Genomic DNA, 18,611 nt, shown 5'->3' with positions numbered 1-18,611 from the left:
AAAAAAAAAAGAAAAAAATCAAAACCAAAACAAAACAGAAAAATACACTTTTGTTCCAAGAAACCATATGGGCAAATATGTCAAGGAAAATACAACATGTTTGTTTCCTATGAAGCGAGAAGTTCTGAAGTCAGACTTTAAAACATTGCAAAAGAGAACTGATGAAACATACAAATTGATTACTTAGTAAAAGTGGTTCAAATGCATTGAAATCATCATGCTAAGTGAAAGAAGCCAGTCACAAAAGACACCATACTGCATGATTTATTTAGATGAAATGTCCACATAGGCACACCTAGAGAGGTGGAAAGTAGCTTAGTGGTTGCCAAGAGCCGGGGTTGGCTGCAGGTGTATGTGGGTGGTTTGGGGAGATTGGGAAGTGACTGCTAATCGGTACAGGGTGTTTTGGGGGCTGATGGAAATGTTCTAAAATTGACTGTGGTGATGGCTGCACAACTCTGTGAACGTACTAAAACCCACTGAATTGTGTACTTCAAATGGGTGAATTGTATGACATGTGAATTATGTCTCAATCCAGCTGTTTCAAATAGTTGTTCAAAGTGAACGTTACGTGAGCTGGCACTTCCCAAATGATCTAAGTCCCCAGTTCCCTCTGTTGGGATCCCATGAATATGGAGTGCCTTCAAATCCCCCAAATTCATAAGCTTCAAAAGCAGGATGCAGCAAGGTTACACAGCAAAGAGCTCTACAGACAAGGGAGGCCACGCTTTATCCGCCCAAGATCCTCGGGGGCACAGGATGGTCCAGGTGTGGGGATTCGTAACTGGGACTCTGTGGGACGGTAGGTGGTGGGGTTTGTGAGAGACTTCCCGGGAGCCTTCCCAGCTCCTAGGTGAAATTCTGCCTGTATGTAGATGGAGAGCATGTCTGTACCTTTCATCAGTTTCCAGAAGCAGCCTGACACCCAAAAGGCACTAGGAACCATGAGGTGCATTTGCAGGAACGCTTTCCTCCAGCCCAGAGCTTGCCACATGGGAGCAGCGTGGCCTGGCTCCTGGGCCTCTCGCCACCTCGGCCACACTGCCTGAGACTTCACTCTGAGAGCAGGACCCCTGGCCTCCCAGCCACGCTGCCTGAGACTTAGCTCTGAGAGCAGGACTGGTGGGAAGATGGGATTTCCAGTTAGATGCTGAGGTCTGCCTCCCCAGTCCAGCTCATCAGTGTGCGTCTCAGGGAAGACATTCAAAAACTCAGCCTCGGCTTTCTGCCTATTACATAAGGATGATAACACTCTCTGTGCAGAATTCCATTTAGTGTGGGTTTCAGGTCCTGCTCTCCTCCCTTCTCACCCTTCTCCCCACACTCACCTCCCTCCCTCCCCACACCTCCCCACTCTCCACACTCACCTGCCTCCCTCCCCACACTCACCTCCCTCCATCATGCCACCTCTCTGTGTTTGTATTTAGATGTGTATGTGTGTGTGCATATGGGCAGGAGTGTATGTGTGTGCATGTGTGTATTTAGGTATGTATAAGTGCGTTATGCATGCATGTATATATGTGTATGTGTGTATAGTGTGCATGTGTTTGTACTTGTATTTAGGTATGTATGCCTGTGTATATATGTGCATAAGCATGCAGTATGTGTGTGGTGTGTGCCTGTGTGCATGTGTTTAGGTATGTAGGCATATGTAAGTATGTGTATATAATGTATGTGTGTACATGCATTTTTTGTATGTACATATTTAGGTATGTGCATGTGTGTTTACATGTGTGCATGTATATGTGTGCATGTATTCAGTATGTAGTTATATGTATGTATGCGCATCTATGTGTGGTTATATATTCATGTGTGCATGTGTATTTAGGTATGTGTGTTGTATTTAGGTATGCATGTGTGTATGCATGTGTGAGCATGTATTCAGGTATGTTGGTATATGTATGTGTGTGCATGTGTGTATGTGTACATATGTGTGCATGTGTGTATTTAGATGTGTGTTGTATTTAGGTATGCATGTGTGTATGCATGTGTGAGCATGTATTCAGGTATGTTGGTATATGTATGTGTGTGCATGTGTGTATGTGTACATATGTGTGCATGTGTGTATTTAGGTGTGTGTTGTATTTAGGTATGCATGTGTGTATGCATGTGTGAGCATGTATTCAGGTATGTTGGTATATGTATGTGTGTGCATGTGTGTATGTGCACGTATGTGTGCATGTGTATTTAGGTGTGTGTTGTATTTAGGTATACATGTGTGTATGCATGTGTGTGCATATATTCAGGTGTGCAGGTGTGTGTGTGCATGTGTGTATGTGTACATATGTGTGTATGTGTGTATTTAGGTGTGTGTGTTATGTTTAGGTATGTATGCGTGTATGCTTGTGTGCATATATTCAGGTGTACAGGTATATGGGTGTGCATGTGTGTATGTGTACATATGTGTGCATGTGTATTTAGGTGTGTGTTATATTTAGGTATGCATGTGTGAGCATGTATTCAGGTGTGTAGGTATATGTATGTGTGCGCATGTATGTGTACATATGTGTGCACGTATTCAGGTGTGTTGTATTTAGGTATGCATGTGTATGCGTGTGTGCATATATTCACATGTATAGGTATATGTGTGTGCATGTGCATATGTATACATATGTGTGCATGTGTATTTAGATGTGTGTTGTATTTAGGTATGCATGTGTGTATGCATGTGTGTGCATATATTCAGGTGTGTAGGTATGTGTGTGTATGCATGTATGTGTACATATGTTTGCATGTGTGTATTTAGGTGTGTGTGTTGTGTGTATTTAGGTATGCATGTATGTATGCATGTGTGCATATATTCAGGTGTATAGGTATATGTGTGTGCATGTGTACATGTGTGCATGTATATTTAGGTGTGTGTGTTGTATTTAGGTATGCATGTGCATATGCATGTGTTGGCATGTATTCAGGTGTGTAGGTATGTGTGTGCACATGTGTGTACATGTACGTATGTATGCATGCCTGCATGAATGTGTATGCTTAGCTCAGTTCATGGGTATGTTCAATAATCTTCCATAAACATTTGCTGATGTTAAATCTCCAAACACGCCACACACATTGCGGGGAGAAACAGACCAAATGCGTTCCATTAGCCCATGCTGAAAATGCTTTTAGGAACAAATAATTCAGAGTTCATGGATCCAATCCTGCCTGCCTGCTCTAGGACACACCATCCCTGGATGCCTCCCTCCCCCTCTTCTTGTGTGGGGCTGGAGGAGACCGATGGGGAGGTTAGGGGTACACTGAGCTCTGGAGACACGGGGGTCTGGCTGGGTGTCAGCTTCAACAGCTGCCTGCTGGACAACCTCAGCCTCTGACCAATAAGGAGACTGCCCCACCTCCTGAGGCTGGGGTGGGCGGCAAAGGAGTGCACGTTCACCCTGGGGCAGGCCCACAGCGAGCGCTGGAAACACAGCAGCGAGTGCTCAGTGCGTAGGAACCACCCACAGCTATGACACCCCACGGTGTCTGGATTCTCCAAAGAGCAGCAGCCCACAGTGGCAGCAGGGACAGGCCCGAGGCTGGCGCTGTGAGATGTGCCTCTTTACTGACACAGACTGTCCTGCTTGAAGGCTGCCCTGCTCTGCGCAAAGTGCTGCTTTCGTACATGCAGTGAGCTTCTGATAAGCTTTTTCCTTATCACAAAAAGGCAAGTCAGTTTTGCAGGATTTCACTTGACAGCCCCTCAGTTTCAGACAAATGTCCCTTTCCGAGCATCTGCTTTGCTGCCTGCTGTTTCTGCCAAGCCCAGGGCTACGGTGCCGACAGCGAACCCGGCGTCCTCTGTAAACAGAACACGGGAAGCAAAGCAGAGCCGGCCTCGCCACACCCACCTGCTGGCCCTTCCCAACGGGAGTTCCTCTACAACCCACAATTGAAAAGAAGCCATTTGATAGAGCCCCGGGGCTCAATAAGGCCTGAATTCAGGTTAAAATGAAGGTGAGACTTACTTAGATTAAATATTGATTTAGAACCTGAGTGCCAGGAGGCGGGGCAGGCCTACGTGTACAGCAAATGGTTGGTGGTTTTCACCCCTCACCAGGCCCGGCATATCCGAAAGAAAAAAGTTCAGGACCGATAGGACCACCTCTCCAATCGCTGCTTCAGCTGTTTTTGCTGGTGCCTATGAGAAACGGAGATGGTGCACCTGTACGGAAGGTGTGTCGAGCCCCCTGCTTGGAGCCCCCTCATGGCTGCCTTGCTGCTTGAAGTCTCTTTGGGTGACACCGCACAGGACCTCACACAGGAAATACACTCCACGTCTGAACTGTTGCACACCCAGGCGCAGGGGAGGCCTGAGGCGGGTAGGCCCTGGGGTCGGGGAGGGAGAGCATGGAGGCTGACGCTCCCTCGGGGAAGCCATCTCCCTGGTCCAGCCGCTCGGTGAGGAGAGGAACCCATCCCAAGTCTGGGCTCACCCTGAGCCCGATACGTGACCCAGAACTGCCGTGAGCAAATCCCTCTTCTTTAGCACAAGCGAGGGAGCTAGAACAGGAGCTCCCTGGGCAGGGTGGGAGGCTGGCAGGGTGTCGGGGGAAGTGAATGTCTAGGGGTGAGCAGGAAGCTCCTATCTGGTGAAGGGGTCACATTTTCTATCCGCCCTGCAGGATCAGACCCGCTGCCACTCTAACTGGGGTCTAGAGACCACCAAGTTTTATGGCAACCTATGTTTATCTCTGAAAGTGAAATGGAGAGAGAATGGGCTTCCGGGGCAGGAGTCCACAACGGGGCAAGTTACTGATCTTCCGTGAGTCCCGCTGGCTCCATCCGTAGGAGGTGGTCTAGGCCCAATTTCCCCTGGGACTACATGAGATGGAGCACGTGAATGCGACCATCCGACACTCAGCCTGCTGGCACCCAGGCAACACCCACACTCTGCTCTGCAAGGAACCCCTCACAGAGGGCGCCAGCCCTGCCTATCTCTCACTGCCGTCTCCCGGACTTGGGAATCAGAACCTGCTCCTCCATGAATCAGCCTTGGAGTGTCTAGACTGCTTGAGGCTGTTGTGAGCTCTGTGGGGCCCAGAGCAGGCCATGGGGTGGAACTTGGGCTCTCTCATGTTTTTCCATCTGCAAAATGAAGGCTTTTGTCCTTGGCTCTGCCTGTGGGGATGCTGTGAGACTCAAATAGGACAAGACAGCCTGAGGAGGCAGAAGTCTCACTGCAGAAGTAGGAGCTGACGATCACTGCCCGGAAGTAGGTGCCCACACTGACCTCGGATTCTGACGCGTCCGCCGACTTCTCCTTGAGGCTCACGCTCTCGGTCAGCACGGCGCCGTTGTACTTGTTGCAGATGTCCTCGTCTGAGTAGTGCAGGCCGCCGGGGCTCGGCCGGGGTGGGGACCTGGGATGAGTACCCATGATGCAATTACCCTCTGGGCAAAAGATGCCCTCCCCCGGAGGCCTCCTCACCTGGCATCTGGCCTTTACTGCATTGGACTAAGAGGAAGCCTACAGCCTTTAACATCACTCTGGCAACTAATGCAAAAAATTCTGAGCACTGGCTATCTGGTGAGTCAACAGCCTCTGTGTACCGGTGCCTGTCAGTTGTGGAGACTGTGCTAGGCCTGCAGGCATGAGGGAAGAGTTGGTCTGTGCCAGGAGGAGCAGTGAGACACTCACGTACAAAGAGCACCCTGAGGTCGGGACAGATAGGAGGCTGGGGAGCTTGGGTGCTTGCCAGATGCAGGCAGGAGAGTGTGGTGGAGAGAGGTGAGGATGGAGTCATGAGGAAAGGTCTGATCTGCCACGCTAAGGAGTGGGAATTGTCTCCTACAGATGAGAGGGAATTGGAGAAGTTTGCACCAGGCCTGGTCTCCCTGTCTGGTGGGACAGTATTCATTCTCTCTGGCTGGTGGAATTCTCAGATGGCTCCATCACTGCCCCCACCCCCATCATCCCATCCTGTGAGTATGGGAAGGGCCTGTGACATGCTTCTAATCATTGGAACATGGCAGACTGAAGTCTGGGTTACGTTAAATGGAATGGGTGAAGGACAGCTACTCCTATCATGCCCATGATCACATGACGTTATAGGGACCCCATCTTGGCAGACTGGAGACAGAGATGCTCTTGCTGGCCTCGCAGAAGCAAACAGCATGTTGTGAACAGCCTCTGGAGAGGACCCCATGGCAGAGGACCATGAGTGGCCTTAAGAACATGAGGGCGGCCTCCAGAGGAGGGCCAAGAAGCGGCTGGGGCCCTTGATCATGCAGCCACAAGGAAATGCATGCTGCCAGCAGGCTGAATGAGCTTGGAAGAGGATTCTTGCCCAGTTGAGCCTCCAGAGCCCATCTACACCTGGATTATACCCATGCAAGGCCCTGAGCAGAGGAACTAGCTGAACTGTGCCCATACACCTGCCCAAGGGAGACCGTGTGGTGCTAAATAGGTGTTGGTTTAAGCTGCTAAACTTGCAGTCATTTGTCATGCAAGCAACAGAAAATGAGTACCCTCTTCAGCTCCCTACTTCCTGGAGACTAGCTGAACTGAGTAAAAGTCCAGCTTCTATTTTTCAGATGGAGAACTTAGAACTTGGGGAAAAACTCTGAGTACAACATTGCTGAGTTTTCAAGTCAGGCAGGATTGAGTGTTTCTTAGTCCTCCGAAGGGTGTGCAGGGACTTGATAGTGAGAGCAGCCTGTGTGCAGTTAGACAGGCAGCTGTGCACTCAAGGGGACCACATCCAGGACCTCCAGCATGCTGCGAGGAGTGAGCGCAGAGCTGAATGATGGCTGCATAGGGAGTGTCTTCTCATCCCTCAATGGGAGAAGTAACCTTGGGTGACCAAGCAAGGAGAGGCTATAGGCCAGGAAACTGGGCCTTGGGTGGAGACTCTGCTGGGAAGGCTAGAGGGGATGGAGACCTCTGGTTTTGTGCCATGGGTGTTGTCTCCCCCAGGGTGTGCCTCAGTTTCTCCTGGAAAGGCCCAGTGAAGGCCCAAGGGCCTTTCTCTATCTCAAAGGTAATTTACTTTGGGAAAGATGCCATTTCTTATCTAAACATCTGGGTAAATCTTTTTATCTAAGGAGCTAAAATGGTGTCTTCCCCACAAAGAAATTGGAAGCACAGACGTGCACTGGGGAGACATAAATCAACCGTGCCTGTATTTCTAAGATATTTGGGGGATGATGCTACGGGACCAATCTCAGGTGTCCCTGCCCAGACACTTCCCCTCTCAGCACAGAATCCTTTCCTTCAATCACATTTGGGGTCTGATATGGTTTGGCTGTGTCCCCACCCAAATCTCATCTCAAGTTGTGGCTCCCATCATTCCCATGTGTCGTGGGAGGGACCTGGTGGGAGGTACTGGAATCATGGGGGGCAGGTTTTTCCCACGCTGTTCTTGTGAGAGTGAATAAGTCTCACACGATCTGATGGTTTTATAAAGGGGAGTTCCCCTACATAAGCTCTCTCTTTGCCTGCTGCCATGTAAGACTTGACTTTGCTCCTCCTTGCCTTCTGCCATGATTGTGAGATCTCCCCAGCCATGTGGAACTGTGAGTCCATTAAATCTCTTTCCTTTATAAATTACCCAGTCTTGGGTATGTCTTTATTAGCAGTATGAGGACAGACAAATACAGGGTCCTATTGCTAGGACTGAAAAGGTGATGGCTTATTTAAAAACCTAAGGGAAGGGTCCATTTTCTTTTCCATCTTAATTTTATTTTGTCCTTGGGTCTTTGTGGGCTGAGCACCTCCAACCTCATCATCAAATGATGTTTCTCTTTCCTAGGAAGCAGATGGACTTCACAAACTGAACGACTGTCTATTCTTGGGCAATGTGCTTCAAGGCTGTGTGTCTCTTCTCAGAACTCAGAATAAGACAGATTTATAGCAAGGGAGAAGGGCACGTAATATTTTAAAATTCTCTGTGACAAGTTCCTCTTGGCCTCGAAACTACACGTGGTTGCTTTTTCATGTTTCTATTACATGGCAGGAAAAACTTGCCTCCCAGTAGACAAAAGAAATGAAAGGTGTGACCAGATGTCACTACCAGCATCCACCTCCAGCCCTAGGGAAGGCCTCGTGGGGTGGCAGCCTGCGGTGCTTTGGACTGGCACCTGTGGGGCTGGCAGAGCGTCAGTGGCTGGGAAAAGGCCTGCCCGTGCCTTGGCACCATCCGAGTGATCTGAGATTTCCAAACTCAGTGGAGGGGGGGGGGGTGGCCCAGGGAATCTCCAGGCACTGCTGGCCCCTGCAGCTTTGTAAACAATAAAGGGAAGAGGAAACCCTGGGGTCTGTCTGGGTCTGGATGACGTGTCATTTCCACGCCCTCGCAACTGAGTGTAATCTAAGGTGTCTGGTTGAGGGAGAGGACCCGTCTCCACCCCGAGGCTGGGGCACCCCGGGAAGGCCCCAAGGTGTCTGTTCTCTAGGAAGCATCCTCAGGTGTTTGGATTTTTCCTTCCAGACACTCAAGACCCCTCCCCAATCCTGGCTCTTCTCCTTGGTCAAGGGTACTCAAATCAGAGGATGGCGCTCGCACATCAAAAAGGCAAACCCAGGTCATCCCCTCTCTTGTTTGGGAAACCCTGCTTCCTGCTGGATTTAGGAAAAGGTTTATAAGCTAAGGAGGCTTTGGTGGTGAAAATCCTTCTTGCCTGCACTCACATCCGTGTATGGAATGGCGATGTGTATCGGCACGGGAAAACTTTGGAATACACAGAACAATGAAATCAGCAACAAGCACCAGGCTTGCTTGCAAGGACACCCAGTTGGGCCTGTGGCAGCCCAGATGACACCTCTGTGAACTAGGAACGCCCGGATCCAAGGTACCTGCGGCTGATACGGAAGGCCAGCCTGGCAGCCCCTGGGTGTTCCAGGCTCTTCCCACACACCTGAGGCCCTCTTTCTAAATCTCCAGAGATGCCCTGAAAATACTTCCAGCTGCTCTGCTGACCCCGTCCCACCTAGACTCAGGGCTGCCCCAGGTGGTTTGGGGTGGGTTAGGTTTTGCTTCGTGGAACCAGAGGGCGGGATGCGGGAGGTGCCCGTGGGCGTGGGCTGTCATCCCAACCCTGGCAGCTCAGATCTCTGGGTGGGCGCGGCACAACGCTGCCTCCCTACCTGGTCCCATTCTTCTTGGAGAAGGTGCTCTTGACATTGAGGTGGCGGCTGCTGAGCTCCAGGGCAGCAAATCCTCCATTGTCCCGGGTCACAGACTCCTCCATGGTGGAGATTCCCTTTCCTAAAGCCCAGCAGGAGAGTGAGAACAGACAAGTTACTGGTGTGGTCACTGCAGCCGCACTGAGCCAGAGATGGCCAGTGAGGCAGCTCCTGAGTCCTGCTGCACGCAGAGCCCAGAGTCGGGGACACCTGCTTCAGCCCCTCTGAGGGCTGAGCTAGGGAGAAAAGCTAGGTATTGATCGCAATGTTGGAGCCAAGTGACAATATTAACATCTCAGTGTTTGTTCTGCCTGATCCCAAAATACCAGTATGCTTGCCACTGTTTTATGAAAATAGACTCAGAATGCATAAACATTTTTGACTTTTTTTTGTTGTTTTGGTAGAGATGGGGTCTCACTACATTGCCCAGGCTGGTTTCGAACTCCTGGCCTCAAGCAATCCTTCCGACTCGGCCTCTCAAAGTGCTGGGATTGCAGGTGTGGGCCACTGTACCTGGCCAAGAATGCATAAGCTTTTTAAAAGTCAGGGAAATTAAATATGTAATAAATTCCAAAATAAAAATTCACAATCATTTAGCAAAACAGGAAGTAGAAATAAATGTATGGGAGTGTGACGGCTAAAGAAAGGGTACAGGGCTTCCTTTTGAGGTGATACAAACGTTCTAGAATTGACTGTGGTCACGACTGCACATATCTGTGCATTCACCACCGAGCCGTACACTTTAAAAAAGAGTAAATTTACAAATATATAGCAAAACATATTCTAAAATATATTAACAGATCAAATGAATAAAGTTTTGAAAAACTAAACAACATAAAAAAAAAATTCCACTAGATTTTCCCATCTCATTCTGCAGGAAAGTCCAAGGCCTCTGAGCCTTCCCCAAGCTTGGCCTGGTCTGTCCACCCTGCCAAACCCCACGTCATCTTCCAGCCCTCAGCCCCTCTCTAACGTGGGGTTCTCTCTCGGGGCTCTCCTTCTTGCTGGAAGCTCCTTCTTCCAATATTTCCTGGGCTTCTTACCCCTTCCTGCAGATCACAGTTCAAATGCCCTGAGACCAGAGAGGACCTCCCTGACCACATAAAGTGACTTCCGTTTCTCACGCCTATGTACATATTTGCTCTTTGAGGTACAGCCTTAAGTCCATCATGCTCCCCGGTGCCCTGCCAGCCCCCAGGACAGCACCTACCCACATACCAGGGGCTTGGCAGGTATTTGCTAAGTGTGTTGGCATTTCTAAACCCCAAGAGTCTCCTCTCTGCTGGGACCTGGCCCCCCTTTGATCTGCCTTAAACCTTAATGCTCTGTGTGTAACGGAAGAACACAGAGCAGAAAATTAAAGATGGGCTTGCCTGGGAGAGGGGATTTGGGATGACGAGAGGTGAGCAGGTAGAAACCGAGATCAGAAAGGAATTCAGATGAGGATGGGAGGATAAGGAACGCACGCAGGAAGGGGTGTCGAGTGAGGCTGTCACCGTAGAGGTTTAAGTTTTGCAATGTCTCCTGAGCAGGACGGGAGACATTCTGGCAGATAAGTATTATTTTTTCCAGGCTTCAATTATGATGTTAAGTTAATACTCCAGGGTGCGGCTGAGCATGGGAAGCTGCAGGTCAGATCTGCGTTTTCAAGTCTGTTTTCCAGATGGAGGAGGAGAGTGAAAAGCAGGGAGATTTTCTATGCACCAGACACAGGATTCTGTAATAGCATTAACTCGGGAAAATGACACTCCATTCATACATTGTAAATCCCACAGGAATAAAATCTGATTTACGAACACTTGTTAGAAGTGAATTTATACAGAAAAAAATAAATCCTTTCTTTGAGGGATGAATTGCTTAACATTATAGAAGCAAACAGGGAGGCATTTTAGGTGCCTGGTTTTTTTAAACCCCTTTGGCACAAGGACGGTAGGACTTGTGGCCGGGGTCAGGAACCTACTCTGCCCAGCTCCTTGGCCAACAGGGCTAATGTAGCCGGCTCCTTTTTTTTAAGAATAGCTCATCAGGGATCTGCCTTTCCAAAAAGAGAAGACCCAGTCGATGGGAAAACCTCCAACAGATGTGCTGGGCTCAGGAGGAGGTCTGGCCCAGTGGTTGTGGCAATATCATAGAAGTGATCATGTGGTTGGGCTCAGCTACAGCTCTGGTAGATGCTCCGTGGGATCAAAACAGGCCATAGGCCAGGTGCCGTGCGTGGCTCACTCCTGTAATCCCAGCACTTTGGGAGGCTGAGGTGGGAGGATCACTTGAGCCCTGGAGTTCGAGACCAGCCTGGCCAACATGGTGAAACCCTGTCTTAGGATGGGAGCGGTGGCTCAAGCCTGTAATCCCAGCACTTTGGGAGGCCGAGACAGGCGGATCACGAGGTCAGGAGATCGAGACCATCCTGGCTAACACGGTGAAACCCCGTCTCTACTAAAAAAATACAAAACAAAACTAGCCGGGCGAGGTGGCGGGCGCCTGTAGTACCAGCTACTCGGGAGGCTGAGGCAGGAGAATGGCGTAAACCCGGGAGGCGGAGCTTACAGTGAGCTGAGATCCGGCCACTGCACTCCAGCCCGGGTGACAGAGCGAGACTCCGTCTCAAAAAAAAAAAAAAAAAAAGAGAAACCCTGTCTCTATTTAAGAAACAAAAAACGGGCTGCGGTCTAGCACTCACTTACATTCTGGTTATCTAGAGAAGTGGCCTCATTGATAATGATGAGGTTTTTAAAATTGAGGATAATCAAATGCATAAGCTATGCTAATCTTAAGTGTCCAGAATGATGCTTTATGATTGTGAATGTAACCGCCGTCCACGTGGAGAGACAGAGCATGTTTAGCACCTGTGAGGCGTTCTCATGCATCTTCCCTGTTTATACCTCTCCACCAATAGGCAAACACGATTCTGCCTTCTGGAAACTTCCATTCACTGTGGCTGTTCCTGGCCTTCATGTAAATGGAGTCACAAGGTCTGTGCTCTCTGTGGCTGGCTTTACCCTACGTTCATTTGTTCCTTTCTCTTCATTCAGCAATAAATGCTTATTAACTGAATGCCTGCTCTATGCCTGGCGTGGAGCTTCTGCTGGAAACACAGTAGTGACTCGGGCCTCAGAGGGCTCAGAGGTGGGCCACAGACACAGGCGAGGTTCAAGCTGCAGTGGGTGAGAAGAGCTATGCCATGGAGATGCTTCCGTGACAGTCTGTGAGCCACAGCAAAACATCAACATCTGAGGTGTGCCCCAGTCACTGTGTTTATAATATTGCATAGTACAATATGCCACCTGTTTAACACTTTATACTTTTTTTTTTAATAAGAGACGGGATCTCAGCAGGGTACGGCGGCTCACGCCTGTAATCCCAGTACTTCAGGAGGCCGAGGTGGTTGGATCACCTGAGGTCAGGAGTTCGAGGCCAGCCTGACCACCATAGCGAAACCCCATTTCTACTAAAAATACAGAATTAGCCAGGCGTGGAGGTGCATGCCTGTAATCCCAGCTATTGGGGAGGCTGAGGCAGGAGAATTGCTTGAACCTGGAAGGAGGAGGTTGCGGTGAGCCGAGATTGGGCCACTGCATTCCAGCCTGGGCAACAAGAGCGAAACTCTGTCTCAAATTAAAAAAAAAAAAAAGAGACAGGATCTTGCTTTGTTGCCCAGGCTGAGTACAGTGGTGTGATCACAGCTTACTGTTACCTGGATCTCCCAGGCCCAGGTGATCCTCACCCTCAGCCTCCCAAAGTGCTAGGATTATAGGCATAAGCCACTGTGCCCAGACACACCTGACTTTCTAATAGTATTAAAACATGTGATTAGGCTGGGCGTGGTGGCTCACATCTGTAGTCCCAACACTTTGGGAGGCTGAGGAGGGCAGATCACCTGAGGTCAGGAGATCGAGACAAGCCTGGCCAACATGGCGAAACCCTGTCTCTACTACAAATACAAAAATTAGCTGGACGTGGTGGCGGATGCCTATAATCCCAGCTCCTCAGGAGGCTGAGGCAGGAGAATCTCTTGAATCCTGGAGACGAAGGTTGCTGTGAGCCGAGATTGTGCCACTGCACTCCAACTTGGGTGACAGAGTGAGACTGTCTCAAAAAAAAAAAAAAAAAAAAAAAAGCAATTGCATTTGAACAAAGGTACAGAGTGGGTATCTCTGAGGCTGGATGACTCATACGCCCTTATCCAAGACACAACTAATCTGAGGGCAGCCAGGGTCAGCATCTGGGTCCCAAGGCGTAGAGCGCTCGCTGGGCTGTGCCTGGCTGCCCCCAGAAAGAAAACCTATTGCATCTCCCTCAGCACCTACAGGCAAATGAAATGGAAAAGCGGACACTGGCCCAGCAGATCCACGAGAGAATGAACGTTGTGTTTTGGCTGAGTAGCACCGTGGGACATGCAAGGAAGGGGCCGGACCTGCACCTGTGCTGCAGTTCTTGTACTTCTTATTCTGCCCGTGCAGGACGAGGGCGAACACCACCAGCAGGATGACGATCAGGCTGGACAGAGCCATCACCAGGAGGAACCACCACTCCTCGTAGAACGGGGCTTCCACTTGAGCTGCGGAAAAGATACGGACACACAGTGATGTGGGGCAGACACTCCAGCTGCAGTCACCTCCCATGAGCCAGGTGGGCGGCAGGGAAGGCTGGGGTGGATAACTCCTGGTTACAGGTGAGACGAAACCATTGTCCAGCTGGGCCGGTGGACTTTTCCCATGGGACAAGCTCAGGAGGCTCCCATGGTCCTCAGCAGGCTTTGGGAATTCAGCAGCTCCCATTTGCCACCTTTTCTGTGGAATCAGGCTCAGGGCTCCTCTGTCCTCCAAGCTGCCCCCTGCCCTGGAGACTTCAGTATCTTTGCCCTTGCCCTGACCTTGCTCATTAAAACTGCTCTTCCTGCTTGCTTTCTCCTAATTTCATCTGTTTTAAAACACTGCCTAATCCGGTGCTATGTAGCGAGATCCCATCTCTAAAACAAACAAAAACACAAAACAAACACAAAACAAAAAAAACAGCCAGGCACAGAGGTGTGTGCCTGAAGTCCCAGCACTGTGGAAGGCTGAGGTGGGAGGATTGCTTAAGCCCAGGAGTTCAAGACCAGCCTGGGCAACATAGCAAGGCCCCTTTCTCTACAAAACATTTAAAATATTAGCTAGGTGTAGTGGCACACCTGTGGTCCCAGCTACTCAGGAGGCTGAGATGGGAGGATCGCTTGAGCCCAGGAGGTTGAGGCTGTAGTGAGCCACAATCACACCACTGCACTCCAGCCTGGGTGACAGAACAAGACCCTGTCTCCACAAAACAAGCAAGCCAGCAAACAAAAGTGTTGTCTGGGTTAAAGTGAGGATGGAACAAAGTGCCCGGACATCCTTCTCTCTCCTGGTGCTGGGACATCCCAGAAGACGGCTCCAGGTCCCCTGCCTTCTCCATCACCACCTCCTGCCTGCACACGGCACTCACATTCCACCTGTTATGCCTCCTCCTGTCTTGCTCAGATTCATCCTTTACATCACCTAAGAGAGATCTTCCTCAGAGAGAAATCAGTTGCTCCCCCGTTAAAATGCTCAGTGGTTAGGCCGGGCGCGGTGGCTCAAGCCTGTAATCCCAGCACTTTGGGAGGCCGAGACGGGCGGATCACGAGGTCAGGAGATCGAGATCATCCTGGCTAACACGGTGAAACCCTGTCTCTACTAAAAAACACAAAAAACTAGCCGGGCGAGGTGGTGGGTGCCTGTAGTCCCAGCTACTCGGGAGGCTGAGGCAGGAGAATGGCGTAAACCCGGGAGGCGGAGCTTGCAGTGAGCTGAGATCTGGCCACTGCACTCCAGCCTGGGCAACACAGCGAGACTCCGTCTCAAAAAAAAAGAAAAATCCTCAGTGGTTCCCGTCAGCCACGGGGTGAACCCTGAGCCCACAAAGCACCCCAGGACCTGCCCCTGCCGACTGCATGTGTGAAGAAGCCCCCGCTGGAAACACGCACTGTGTGTATTTGTTTCTCTACCTGTTGGCCCCTCTGCAGACCACGAACCCCTAAAGCCTGGGGCTGTGTTTTACTTATTTTCTGCCTCTAGCAAAACCGAGCTGAATGACTGGACCTGTCTTTAGATATGTTTTTGAGAAATGAACGGAAAAAAATGCATTTAAAGGCAGCTTTGAAGGATGCTCTTCTTCCTTCTGTCTCATTCTGCTCGCTAAGAAGAGAAAAGCGGGAAATTGTATCTTGATGGGTGCTGGGTGGTCCCGGCGTCCCATTCAGGGCTTTCTATGGACCTGGAAGGGGAGTGGGCTCTGTGGCACTGGAAGCCCCCCAGAACACAAAGCCTCTCACAGGCAAAGCCCAAGTGTTGGCCCCCAGCAGCCAGTACCCTTCCAAACACAGCCAGCCGAAGCTTCTATCCTATATCTCACGAATAGGGAATGTGTGCACACCAGGAGGAAAAGCAGGGAATCGGCTTTGGTTAATACAAGTTCACAGGGCTCCTTAGGAGGTGATGGTGCTTTAAATCCAAAAGACAAAAGTGGGTTTGTGGGCTGCGCATTCAGTACTCCAACAGCAGGTCTGACAGATGCCACACTGACACCACCGGCCAAGTGGCCCGGAGTGGGCCTGGCCCTAGCACCTGGCAGGAAAGAAAGGCCGGGCTGCTCTGGAGGATTCTCACATGGGGCAGGACGTCCCAGCTGCTGGGCCTGGCCTGGTCCTGATGCCAGCAGGTGATGGTTGCTGGCTTCCCTGAAGGATGCGATGAGCTCAGTGCGGTCCAGCTCACAGCAAGGCCAGCTCTGCATGCGATGGAGTTTCAGAGATGCCTGAGCCACAGGCCCCGGGAAGTGGGGTCAGGGTGCGTGCTCCGCATAAGGAACTGGCATGTGGAATTGCTCTGTATCCATTTCCATGGGTAAAGCTCATGCAGCAAATCTTGGATCCCTGAATTGGGATGAGGGGTGCTGGGGGTTCCTCATTCTCTCTACTTTGGGGTACATTTAAAATATTCATAATGAAAATTAGGGAAATGAGAAATCTGTGCTTTTTCTAAATCTTACTCATTAAAAAATTAAGTGATCAGCCAGGCACTGTGACTCACTCCTGTAATCCCAGTGCTTTGGGAGGCCAAGGAAGGCGGATCACTTGAGATCAGCAGCTCGAGACCAGCCTGTCCAACAGGGTGAAACCCTGTCTCTACTAAAAACACAAAAATTAGCCGGGCATGGTGGCACATGCTTGTAATCCCAGCTGCTTGGGAGCTGAGGCAGGAGACTCACTTGAACCCGGGAGGCGGAGGTTACAGTGAGCCAAGATCACGCCATTGCACTCCACCCTGGGAGAAAGAGTGAGACTCCATCTCAAAAAAAAAAAAAAAAAAAAAAAAAAAAAAAAAAAAATCAGGGGGTTCTCTGGGTCCCTTTCTCACAGCCCCTCTCACAGAATGACCCCGGAATTCAAGCATGTTCCCAGGCCAGCGTACCAGGCTTAGGGCCCACGCTCACCCACAGGCGAGCACAGGGTCCTTCCTCCAAACTCATAGCACACAAAGGACGAAGGCTACGTTCAGCTTCAACAAGTGCGGTCAGTAGCTCAAGCAGCTCTAACGCAGAGGAGAGGAACAGCTTCTTCCTGATCCCAGGAAGAGGACCAACGGAGCTGGCCCTGCCGGGGCTTCTGGCTGAGGCTCTGCTGCCCCAACCCTGAGGCCTCCCTGCCCTTCGTGCTGCTGAGAGCCCCTCTCCTCAAACACAGCCCAGCCCTCTCTGAACTCCCAGTGCCCTGGCTCGCAGCCGGTCTGCACAACGGAATCACCGTGGGGTGAAGAAAGTCATGCCTGGAGCCACGGAAGTCACTGTCTGGGGTGAGGGGACAGCGAGGGTGTGTGTTTAACCTTCTCAAGCAACCCTTAGGTACAGCCAGTGTTCAGTCCCTAGGCACATGGGGGGTTAGGGGGCCATGACCAGGGACCAGCTTTGCTGCCCCTCCCTCTCCAGCTCCCCCACCCACAGCTCTTCAATGACCAGGACTTTTTCTCCACCACCTTCTGCCTCCTGCAGGTGTCCCTTCCCCTGTGGCAGGCTTCAGGCACCTTCCTGATTCCCAGGTGAGGTCACGGCCCCTGCCCTGTGGGTCATAACCCCTGCCATGACTGCTCACTGCAGACATGTCTGTCATCTAACATGGGTGCTCTGGGGGAGGAAGCCCTGCCCTGGCCTTCTCTGCCACTCCCTGGAAAGCAGACCTGGTCCTGATCTGCAAGACCCAGGGTGGCCTCTGGAGCCTGCAGCACCTCACAGTGACGAGCACGCGAAGAAACGCCCAGCCCGGGAGCGGCAGTACCTCCACCTGCACGCCATCCTCAGGGACGGCGATACTGCTCACCTTGTGCCCAGAGCAGCTACTGTCCCCAGCCCCTCTGCTGGCTCTCTGGGAGGCCCCGGGAAGACATGACCTCTTGTCAGCCCTTGTGGGCTCCCCCATGGCTGCCGGGGTGGTTCTTGTCCCTCCAAAATCACATGTGCTCCCCGGCAAGGACGCTTCAGCTAATAGAGGGGCTCGGGGCTCTGCGTTCCTTGGGAATGCCTTTGTCGCAGAGGGGACACCGCGTGACTCACGCTCATGCCTCTGACACTTGCATGTGTCTCTGATTTTAAAAACTATGAGGAAACACATTAGGAATTGCTGGAGCACAGCGTGGTCACAGAGCCCATAAGGGGCCTTGCTGGTGGTGCTGGGAGAGGCTCCGGGTCCTGGGGTCCTGCCAGAGGGCAGCAGGGAGCTGCGCAGAAGGATGGGTGGCACTGGGGAGGTGTTGGAGACTGACACCGCTCTCCCCGCCCGCATATTCTCTGAGCAGAACCTCAGCTGAGCTGGAGACACCTAAAGCAGCAAGTTAGTGTCCCCTTCATCCCCCTCGACTCCATTTCTCCCTCTAGTCCTTCAGAAGAAGACAGACTTCCCTGGGAGGGCCTACCTGACACGGCCGTGGAGGGGCTGCTGGGCTCCCCATAGCCCACCTCATTCATAGCCACCACCCGGAACTCGTAAGTCACGCCTTGCCGGAGCTTATCCAGGCTGAGGGTGTAGGATGTGGCACTCTGCGGGATGTCCTTCACAAACATGTCCCATAAGCCTTCATCTGCAAGAGGGATGGGGAGGCGAGGGCAGAGTTAGAAGTGCGAACTCCCAGGTGCGAGCCCCATGCACCTGCCCGGTGGGTCGGCTTGCGGTGACCTGGATGAGGCATCAGAGGCATTGGATGCAGAGTGAGTACTGAATGGGGATGGAGTCTCAGTTTTGCAAGTCGAAGAGCGCTCTGGAGACAAATGGTGTGATGGTTGCAGAACACTGTCGGTGTGCTCAAGGCTACTGAACTGGACACTTGAAATGGTCACAGTGGGAAATGCTAGGTTATGCGTATCTCACCACAGTAAAATACATGTATGTATGGAAACCTCACACATAGGAAAACATGAATAAACTTGAAATTAAAGCCATTAATAAACTTAAAAT

The 18,611-nt window shown here is 51.0% G+C and overlaps 1 protein-coding gene across 7 annotated transcripts in view; it reads right to left on the bottom strand.

Moving 5' to 3' along the window:
- The window catches only part of SDK1 (sidekick cell adhesion molecule 1), a 954,524-nt gene that overhangs the window by 18,651 nt on the left and 917,262 nt on the right, over positions 1-18,611 (bottom strand). For 5 of the 7 annotated variants that reach the window (XM_017894742.1, XM_017894733.1, XM_017894760.1 and 2 more), the window contains 4 exons: positions 18,073-18,237; positions 13,527-13,670; positions 9,074-9,194; positions 5,219-5,348 (listed from right to left, as the gene is read on the bottom strand). In XM_017894742.1, the coding sequence (XP_017750231.1) occupies positions 5,219-5,348; positions 9,074-9,194; positions 13,527-13,670; positions 18,073-18,237 (560 nt within the window). The remainder of the gene's footprint in view (positions 1-5,218; positions 5,349-9,073; positions 9,195-13,526; positions 13,671-18,072; positions 18,238-18,611) is intronic. The other 2 variants (XM_017894750.1, XM_017894771.1) reach the window with 1 other exon arrangement.

The sequence above is a fragment of the Rhinopithecus bieti genome, unplaced genomic scaffold (genome assembly GCF_001698545.2).
Source record: "Rhinopithecus bieti isolate Rb0 unplaced genomic scaffold, ASM169854v2 scaffold_1017, whole genome shotgun sequence".
Classification (NCBI taxonomy): Eukaryota; Metazoa; Chordata; class Mammalia; order Primates; family Cercopithecidae; genus Rhinopithecus; species Rhinopithecus bieti.
Note: the sequence above shows the minus strand (reverse complement) of the source record. Positions and strands in the feature narration are given on the sequence as shown.